The sequence below is a fragment of the Palaemon carinicauda genome, chromosome 7, assembly GCF_036898095.1.
Source record: "Palaemon carinicauda isolate YSFRI2023 chromosome 7, ASM3689809v2, whole genome shotgun sequence".
In the NCBI taxonomy this organism is placed as follows: domain Eukaryota; kingdom Metazoa; phylum Arthropoda; class Malacostraca; order Decapoda; family Palaemonidae; genus Palaemon; species Palaemon carinicauda.
Window position 1 is genome coordinate 171,520,328 of NC_090731.1, and position 10,222 is coordinate 171,530,549.

Below are 10,222 nucleotides of genomic sequence, written 5' to 3' on the forward strand. Positions count from 1 at the left end.
AATATTCTAAATTTTCACTTTTACTTCAACAGCATTTAATTGCATATATATATATATATATATATATATATATATATAGAGAGAGAGAGAGAGAGAGAGAGAGAGAGAGAGAGAGAGAGAGAGAGAGAGAGAGAGAGAGAATATCCTAAATTTGCACTTTAACTTCAACAGCATTTAATTGCATATATATATATATATATAAATATATATATATATATATATATATAGAGAGAGAGAGAGAGAGAGAGAGAGAGAGAGAGAGAGAGAGGAAAAAGCCCAGACAAGAAATCCAATATCTTCAATGTCATTCAAGGAGGGATCAAAACAATCTTTTTTCCCTTACCAAAAAACTGTGATAAATCTTCCATCGTATTAATACCTGAAATAATACTCATAATACTAGTTCACCTTGCATTAAATAATCAGGCCTTCAATCTGGCCTGGAGGGTACGCCTGATCGAAAAATAATACCAGCCTTCTACATGTCCCTTCCTTTTGCATTTTTTCATCCTTGAAAAAAAAAAATCGTAGAAAAAAAATTTTGAAGGACGAAAAAAAAACTTGTCACAAAAGATTTAGCTAATAAAAAAAATCTGTCGGAACACAGCCTCCTACATGTCTCTTCTTTTGCATTTTTTTTCATCCTTGAACAAAAAAAAAAAATCGAAAAAAAAAAATCGTACAACAAAAATTTTGAAGGACGAAAAAAAAACTTGTCACAAAAGATTTAACTAATAAAAAAAATCTGTCCGAACACTCTTAAAGGATGAACAAAAATGAATGAGATGAAAAATCGACTCGGTAATGAAAAGGATGTAAAAACGTGTCCGGGTACAGTTTCCTATGACATGAAACTTAAGAAAAACGTTAATGACTTTTTTAGGAAAAACATTCGAGTTGGAAAGATGCCGAAAAAATATACAAGGATACAAAACGTTTTTTTGTGATGGCAAGAATGATGACAAAAATACCAACATGCAAAAGAGGTGATATAACCACAGGCGATGGTTAACAAACCTCTTAAATGACATGTCTTATAACCACAAGATGATATTAAATGAACAATATTCTATATAGCTAACCACGTGTATTGGAATGATATAGCAAATCCTGTTATATATATACACACACACACACACACACATATATATATATATATATATATATATATATATATATATATATATATATATATTATATATATATACATATATATAGATATATATAATATATATATATATATATATATATATATATATATATATATATATATATATATATAACTGCATCCATTTCTAGTCCACTGCAGGACAAAGGCCTCAGACATGCCAATTCATGTCTGGGGTTTGGCCAGTTTTAATCAACACGCTAACCTTTGATGATGGTGGGAGATTTATGTCTGAATGCTCAAAGCAAACCAACCTAGTATGGGCGGCCCTGACGAGTACAGCTTTGCTGATCATGGCAATATGCAACCCCTTTCACCACGTTCTGGTGTCCCCACTAAGAAAGTGAGAAAGTGATATATATATTTATATATATATGTATATATATATATATATATATATATATATATATATATATATATATATATATATATATATAGTGTTAATTAAAGGTCACCCAATTACGACCCAACAAGACTAAACGTAGCCTAACTTCCGCCTTAAACCTCATGAATATTCCAAACGCATAATGACGCGTAATATGACCATGTGCTAATACCTAGCATTCGCGAAACCACCGTCATAATGTTAGTTATCTCCAAGTACGCTTTGGCAAGTAATGCATTATGTATTGCCCTACTAAAGTATATCCTTTACAAAAAGGCAATTTCTTTCCGCAGTTCACTTCAAATCCTTCGCTTCTTTATCATCGCTTAAATATTTGTGCTGCATTCTTTTCATTACACACATTCCAACCCTAAAAACATTTCCTTTATTCTTTATACAAAATTCTTCACTAACTTCAAGTTCCTCTTGTTCCAACTAAACAAGAATTTCATCTATCTGTCTGTGTGTGGCTGCTTGTCTATCTATCTGTCTCGTTCTGTCTAAAAATTCTTCATTAATTGAAATTCACTCATTTATACGTATGTCTGTCTGATACCACTCCTTCTTCTTTCAACTAAATCAGAATTCTCTCCTGTATGTCTTTCTTAAAATTCTTCATTAATTTCAAGTCCCCCTTTTTTCAATCTCTTTGTCTGATTCAAGTTCCCCGTCTTTAAATCTGTCGGCCTGATTCAAGTCCCTCTTCTTTCAATCTGTTTGTCTGATTCAAGTACTACTTTAAATCTGTCTGCCTGATTCAAGTCCCTCTTCTTTCAATCTGTCTGGCAGATTCAAGTTCCCTTTCTTTAAATCTGTCTCTCTGACTCAAGTCACACTTCTTTCAATCTGTTTGCTTGATTCGAGTCCCTTTTCTTTAAATCTGTCTGCCTGATTCAAGTCCCTCTTCTTTAAATCTGTCTACCTGATTCAAGTCACTCTTCCATCAATCAGTTTGCCTGATTCAAGTCCCTCTTCTTTCAATCTGTCTGCTGATTCAAGTCCCTCTTCTTTAAATCTGTCTGCCTGATTCAAGTCACTCTTCCATCAATCAGTTTGCCTGATTCAAGTCCCTCTTCTTTCAATCTGTCTGCTGATTCAAGTCCCTCTTCTTTAAATCTGTCTGCCTGATTCAAGTCACTCTTCCATCAATCAGTTTGCCTGATTCAAGTCCCTCTTATTCAATCTGTCTGCTGATTCAAGTCCCTCTTCTTTAAATCTGTCTACCTGATTCAAGTCACTCTTCCATCAATCAGTTTGCCTGATTCAAGTCCCTCTTCTTTAAATCTGTCTACTTGATTCAAATCCCTCTTCTTTCAATATGTCTGCTGATTCAAGGCCCTCTTCTTTAAATCTGTCTGCCTGATTCAAATCCCTCTTCTTTAAATCTGTCTGCCTGATTCAAGTCCCTTTTCTTTCAATATGTCTGTCTGATTCAAGTCCTTCTTCTTTTAATCTGTCTGCCTGATTCAAGTCCCTCTTCTTTGAATATGTCTGCCAGATTCAAATCCCTCTTCTTTCAATCTGTCTGCTGATTCAAGTCGCTCTTCTTTCATTCTGTCTTCCTGATATAAGTCCCTCTTCTTTCAATCAGTTTGCCTGATTCAAGTCTCTCTTCTTTAAATCTGTCTGCCAGATTCAAGTCCCTCTTCTTTAAATCTGTCTGCCTGATTCATGTCCCTTTTCTTTCAATCAGTTTGCCTGATTCAAGTCCCTCTTCTTTCAATCTGTCTGTCAGAATCTGGTTCCCTTTCTTTAAATCTGTCTCTCTGATTCAAGTCACACTTCTTTAAATGTGTCTGCCTGATTCAAGTCTCTCTTCTTTCAATATGTCTGCTGATTAAAGTCCTTCTTCTTTACATCTGTCTGCTTGATTGAAGTCCCTCTTCTTTCAATATGTCTGCTGATTCAAGTCCCTCTTCTTTAAATTTATCTGCCTGATTCAAGTCCCTCTTCTTTCAATCTGTTTGTCTGATTTAAGTCCCTCTTCTTGCAATATGTCCATCTGTATGTCTGATTCCATTCCCTCTCCTTTCAACTAAACCAGAATCCACAGATGTCTGTCTCTATGTATGTATGTATGTCTGGGCAACTTGAGCTGTAACCACAAGAAGACGGATGACCAGACGAACCATCCCAGAGTATATAATTATTCCTCCCATTCTCATCCCAAGAGGAAGAGAGAATAGATACCTTTCAGGGGAGGGAAGGGAAAGGATAGATGGAGGAAGGGAAGGGCCCTAGAGGGTACATAGACCCTGGAGGGTCCTCTAAGTAGGGGAGAACAACAAAACCGTGGTTAAAGGGACCTTGAGAAGGAATGCCCCCGGAAGCCTACATTTCCATCAGGGGTGAAGAGACTGCTTGGCTTCGTCCTTTTACAGATAGGCGCTTCTCTTATTTTCGTTGCCCTTGATGGCACTGAACGAAAGTAAAGGAAAAAAGGGGTTTTAATACATGTCAAAATGCTGAGCAAACAGGATTTTTTCATAGGTTATATATACTGTATATATATATATATATATATATATATATATATATATATATAAATATGTCTATATTTATACACATATACATGCAGTATATGTATTACTATATGTATTACTATATATATATATATATATATATATATATATATATATATATATATATATATATATATATATATATATATATATATATATATATATATATATATATATATATATATATATATATATATATATATATATATATATATATATATATATATATATATATATATATATATATATATATATATATATATATATATATATATATATATATATATATATATATATATATATATATATATATATATATATATATATACATATATATATATATATATATATAGATATATATATATATATATATATATATATATATATATATATATATATATATATATATATATATATATATATATATATATATATATATATAAGCATATACATATATATATATATTATATATATATATGTATATATAGGTATATATTATATAGATATATACATTATACATCTCTCGGCCCACAAATATAAAATATCATAAAATAATCTAGTTTGTGAGTAATCAAACTAAATTAGATTAGTTACATTGAAAAGTGTTCTCTCTTTAAGCAAACTTGAGAGAGAGAGAGAGAGAGAGAGAGAGAGAGAGAGAGAGAGAGAGAGAGAGAGAGAGAAAATGATGCCCATTCCTAATCTGTTCCTTCATGACCACCCCTTAATAAAAAAAAAAAAAAATCAAAAGTATCGCTGGGCTCCACTAGGAACTAAAAGAGTTGGAGGACCCAGGCCTACATGGCTGAGTACTATGAAGCGCGAAGTAGATGATGAATGGAGATGTATTGAATCTAAAGCTCAAGATAGAGATGACTGGCAAAATCTAAGTGAGGCCCTTTGCGTCAATAGACGTAGGAGGAGATGATGAATATCGATTTATACAATAGAAAACCTTTAAAAAGGCCAGCAAACTTGCTTGACAGGCTAATGTTTAAGGGATGCTTATAAAAATTTAATTTCTTAAAATTCAAACAAATCACTAAAACTGCCTCTTTTAAGAATAAAGTTCTCTAGCAGTGATCTCATGGAAAGATTAGTTTCTTTGGTCGCTGCAAACTCACCATCCTTGTGAGCTAAGGATGGGGGGTTAGGGGAAGCCTATAGGTCTATCTGCTGAGCCATCAGTAGTCATAGCTTGGGTGGAGAGGAGGCTTGGGTACTGATCATAAGTATATATGGTCAGTCTCTAGGGCATTGTCCTGCTTGATAGGCCAATGTCACTGTCCCTTTCCTCTGCCATTCATGAGCAGCATATAAGCCACCTTTGGCTAAATCAAATAAAAAACAAAACACGATATCTATCAATAGAGAAAAAAGATTTCATAATTAACATTCTTGAATACAGTGTTAATCAGGATAAAAATCAATTATATTATAGAACTAATTCACAGGACCAGAAAAATTGATTAAAATGAAAGTTAAAATACTAGAAAGCATTCCCAGATGTCAAAGATTTCTAAACCCTTCCAAGACCTCTTTAACGATCCAATAACATCGACAATTGGGACCAACGTCGAATATTAATGAACCCTGTACAAGGCACCCTCATCCCTTTTCTATATTTCATAAGAGTAAATTCCCTTTTTATTCTCAACTCTGTTGTCTTGTTTGATTTTACTAATCATTGCTTTGTAATTCGTACTTCTATTTCTATACGTTTATTTCAAGCATAATAGCAAACAGTTAAGAGTACCATTAACATAAAGGTCTCAAACCTGTTAGCTATATTTAACAGGTACTGTATTTGAAAATTTTATAGTACCATAGCATTGCCTGTTTATGCTTTTATTACTGTGCTGTATTTGTAAAATATATTTCCTTATGTTTATTCATACATCATTTGTTTCCAATAATTAATAATGCCCAAGCTTTAATTTCAATCTGGAATATGTAACACACCATACATTTTCGATAAATTTCTTCTACGATTTCAGTCGCATACAACAAATATGTGATATTCATATATCATTCGTTTCCAATAATTAATAATGCCCAAGCTTTAATTTCAATCTAGAATATGTAACAAATACCATACATTTTCCATAAATTTCTTATACGAGTTCAGTCACATACAACATGTGATATTCATACATCATTCGTTTTCAATTATTAATAATGTCAATGCTTTAATTTCAATCTAGAACATGTAACAAATGACATACATTTTCCATAAATTTCTTCTACGTATTCAGTAACAAACAATAAATACGTGTATGGGTTCTATAATATCTGGGTACTAATAAGAAATCTGCAATTATATATCACAGATTCTGACAACGCAAATATTTCTGTTAATATAAACCGAAATCTGTAGAAGGTCTTTGACGAAACTAACCGTCACCGATTACTTCCTCCCTCAGTATGCAATGTTGGTTCTTCCTGGCACGTCGCCAACGGAGTCATCAGGTCCTCCTACCGCGCCTTCTCCAGGGAGAAGATCGACGCCAACCTGGGCGTGGCGATCGGTCTCGACCACGTCAACATAACGATGTGTGTCATCCCCAAACACAACCGGAGCCTCGACATCAACTTCAACGAGCGCTTCCACTGGATCAAGACATCGGATATGAGGGAGCATTACAGATCAGCCCTGGTCAAGGGGCTGCCTTACCCCATCCTCACCGTGGCCGAGTACCTCACCCTCGATAATGAGGGCTTTGCCTGGGGAAGATACTACCGTAATGCAGGATATTATACCAATATTCTTCTGTGGTAAGTTCGCGTCTTCAGTAATGTTTCGATTTGTGTACTCTTACTGAGTTCTTCACCAGATATATTACATGTCAAATACTTGTGTAGGCTATGCTGTAATCCATTGTTTCTTCTATAGTTTCAATAATTCCTCTTTATAAGTCACCAACTTTAGGGATATTTAATGCTTCTCAATACCTTCCCTTATAATTATTTATGAAATGTTGTGTGAAAATCTGGTCCAAGATATCTTCATTTATTCAAAATTTTCCTTATAAATTTTCTTCTAGCTTGCATATAGTTTAGGTATCAAGAGGCAATTAATCCAATTGTTTCACACAGGTTTATCAAGGATAATTCCCATATCCCAATACCTTTCCTTAATCATCCAAATAGGAAGATATGTTAAAAAACTATAAAAATTAACTTGCATTACTAATCAACACATATTTCTCTCCCCCATAACCAGGTCGTCATTTGCCTCATGGCTGCTGATGAACATACTGATGGTGAACGTCCCCCGCTACGGAGCTTACATGATGGTCATCAGTGGAAGTTTCATGTGTCTCGCAACGGCAATCTTTTACCTTCTAATGCCAGAGAAGCCCCTAGTGATGCGATTTGAGGAAGCCATTATCACGTTCAGACTAGGCTGGTGTTTCTGGCTCACACTCATTGTGGGTAAGTGACATCAGTAAATCGTCTTGTCTTTGAAAGCACGCCTCTACGAGGCAATAGCTATTATTATTATTATCATTATTAATATTATTATTATTATTATTAATTATTATTATATCATTACTAACTAAGCAACAACCAGAGTTGGGAAAGCAAGATACTATAAGCCCAAGGGCTCCAACAGGGAAAAATAGCCCAGTGCGGAAAGGAAATAAGGAAAAAAATAAACGATATAAGAAGTGATGAACAATTAAAATAAAATATTTTAAAAACGATAACATTAAAACAGATATTCCATATATAAACTATAAAGACTTATGTCAGCCTCTTCAACATGAAAACATTTGCTGCTAGTTGTAACTTTTGAACAGTCACTAAACACGCAAGATATCGCAGTCAGAGAAACAATTTTCATACTAATAACTGGGTGATCTGATATTCATTTTCTGGCTTTCAATCATTCTCAATATACTAAGATTTATCTGTTTGAAAATTTGCTCCTCTAACTATTGATATAAACAAATGATAGAAAATAGAATATAAAAAATTCTACAAACGTCGAACCTCTGTCGATCATCGAAATACTTGAAAACATCAACCTAATATATCTTCGAAATATTAGAACTGCTCATATTGTAACATTAAAATACTAATTCTTATTTCTTTCTATTCCAGGAAGCATTATGGCAATATCAGGGATGATAATTTCAATAGTGGACTGGATTTACCCCCACAAATTCTCCACTATCTTGGAAGTAGACTTTGACACACCTTATGATCGCCACATCATCATTGAGGATTCCCATGACACACGCAAGAGGCGTTTCAAGATCCCACGTCTAGAGGAACCCCTGAATGCCGGTCTCACTGCCGGCTCTAGACTTCTGAGACGTCTTTCCAAACGCGGAAAGGAGAACAACAGTGAGAATGAAACCAACACCGTCCCAGGCATTGACAACCACGCCTTCGAACTGGAACCCACCAAGTCTCTTCGGTACTCGAGCATCATGATGCGAACAGATTCCAAGAAATCTACAAAGTCCGTCAACTTTAGGAATGCATCTACAAGATCACAGCAATTTTTGGATATTCCGCAGTTGTCTGATTACGAAGAGAAAACAAAGCATTTCCAGAGGACAGACTCTAAACAGAGCAGCATTTCATCTGCGTCGATAGCGTCTTCGCCCAAAAGCGTTAATTTTGAAGAAACTGCGATACCAGGACCTAGTGTCCATCCCGGAGGGTCGACTCCTGTCATGCCCGTTGGTGTTAATATGTTGAGACAGGATTCAAGTCAATCCGTGTCTTCCTCATTATCTTCATTTGGTATCGGCATGTTGTCCCGAGACCCAAGCATTAGAAAAATATCCAATGAGGAGAACCCTCATGCCCCCGTTACAAGAAACAATTCTGGAAACATTATTGTCTTCCACAGAACTGACTCTAGAGGCCAACTGCAAAGGTAAGGTTTAAAGCAAAAAATAATAAACGAGTAGCCTACATCAGATATAAAACACACACTGCATACCTTGATCACATAAATGCAAACTGCTTCATCATGACAAAAGTAAACAAACAAAGACAATCTAATGCTTTATATGGAAAATATGATATATTACTGAAGTTGACTTTTATATTTTGGCATTAGATTCAGTGAGATACTTGTTTTCTTTAAATAAGTTTAATTTTTTCAGAAGAAATGTTAATTGTATAAACTATTCATAGCCTCCTTCATGATTAACCTGCCATTCCATAAAGACAATTTCTATTAGAACAGCTTCCTTAACAACTGCGTATATCTCGTCTGATCTGTTCTTTTCTCTTTCAGGTTGAAGGACGAGGTCGTAGAAATTCAAACTGACGAGATGTCTGATATGTGGTAGGGAAATCTGAACTTTGCTCCACTCTTAAATTATATATTTATGAGCAAAATCATGTTTCTTTGCTTACCAATATGGGCATCATCATCCTACGGTCTACTGCAGATCGTGCACGGCAACCTTCCCCGAATCACGAGAGATGTCTCAGTGTTCCACAAACAGTATTTTTGGCCACGCTTGCATTGCTTTAGTAAAACCATGAGAGTTCGCAAGTGAATTTTCTTTGAGTGACTTAGTATTAAAACTTTCATGTGTATTGAATAAATCCCATTACAGTATTAATCTTAGATTTATCGCAATATCTATGCACATTTACCGTAATCCTATACACTCTTAAAAATACAAAAAATTCATAAAGCAATATACTCATAAAAATGAAAAAAAAAGTTAGCAGGAAAACTGATGATATTTCAAGTGCTAAGTTTACGTAAACCATGTTCCTACAGTAAGAAAAAATGCAGAGAACGTATAGTCTGTCATTGTAACTGAAGATATGCTCAAAATTTCATACAGCATTAGCAATCACTGGCATAAACATTTCATTCAAATTCACGTGATAAACAGCGTTATACTAAACGCTGATCTAGATTTAATTGTGTACATTTAACTTAATAAAATGCTTTGTACAGTTTAAAAATTTGAAGTTTTATTTATATGTAACCTCTTCTATATAAGGAATATTCAATAATGATCTTTTGGTTGAAAATTGTAGTTGCCTATTGAAAATGTTCCTGCCTGGCCATCTGTTGGAAGGGCGTTTAACCCTTTTACCCCCAGGCTATTTGGAACTTTCCAACCCTTAACCCCCAGGGGGTTATTTTTTTTCAAGCACATT

At 34.3% G+C, this 10,222-nt stretch overlaps 1 protein-coding gene across 1 annotated transcript; it reads left to right on the top strand.

The window, feature by feature from the left end:
* The first annotated feature begins 1,427 nt into the window (after nt 1-1,427).
* LOC137644662 (uncharacterized) lies at nt 1,428-9,995 on the top strand. The gene is made up of 5 exons (XM_068377614.1): nt 1,428-1,511; nt 6,453-6,850; nt 7,299-7,510; nt 8,183-8,969; nt 9,336-9,995. Exons 1-5 carry the CDS (start codon nt 1,428-1,430, stop codon nt 9,388-9,390), a joined length of 1,536 nt encoding a protein of 511 aa, XP_068233715.1. The 3' UTR covers nt 9,391-9,995.
* The last annotated feature ends 227 nt before the right edge of the window (nt 9,996-10,222 follow it).

Coding starts and splice junctions, on each gene's coding strand:
- LOC137644662 (XM_068377614.1), top strand. CDS start 1,428: ATGGGCGGCCCTGACGAGTACAGCTTTGCTGATCATGGCAATATGCAA. Junction 1,512..6,452: donor CTGGTGTCCCCACTAAGAAA/GTGAGAAAGTGA, acceptor CGAAATCTGTAG/AAGGTCTTTGACGAAACTAA. Junction 7,511..8,182: donor CTGGCTCACACTCATTGTGG/GTAAGTGACATC, acceptor TTTCTATTCCAG/GAAGCATTATGGCAATATCA.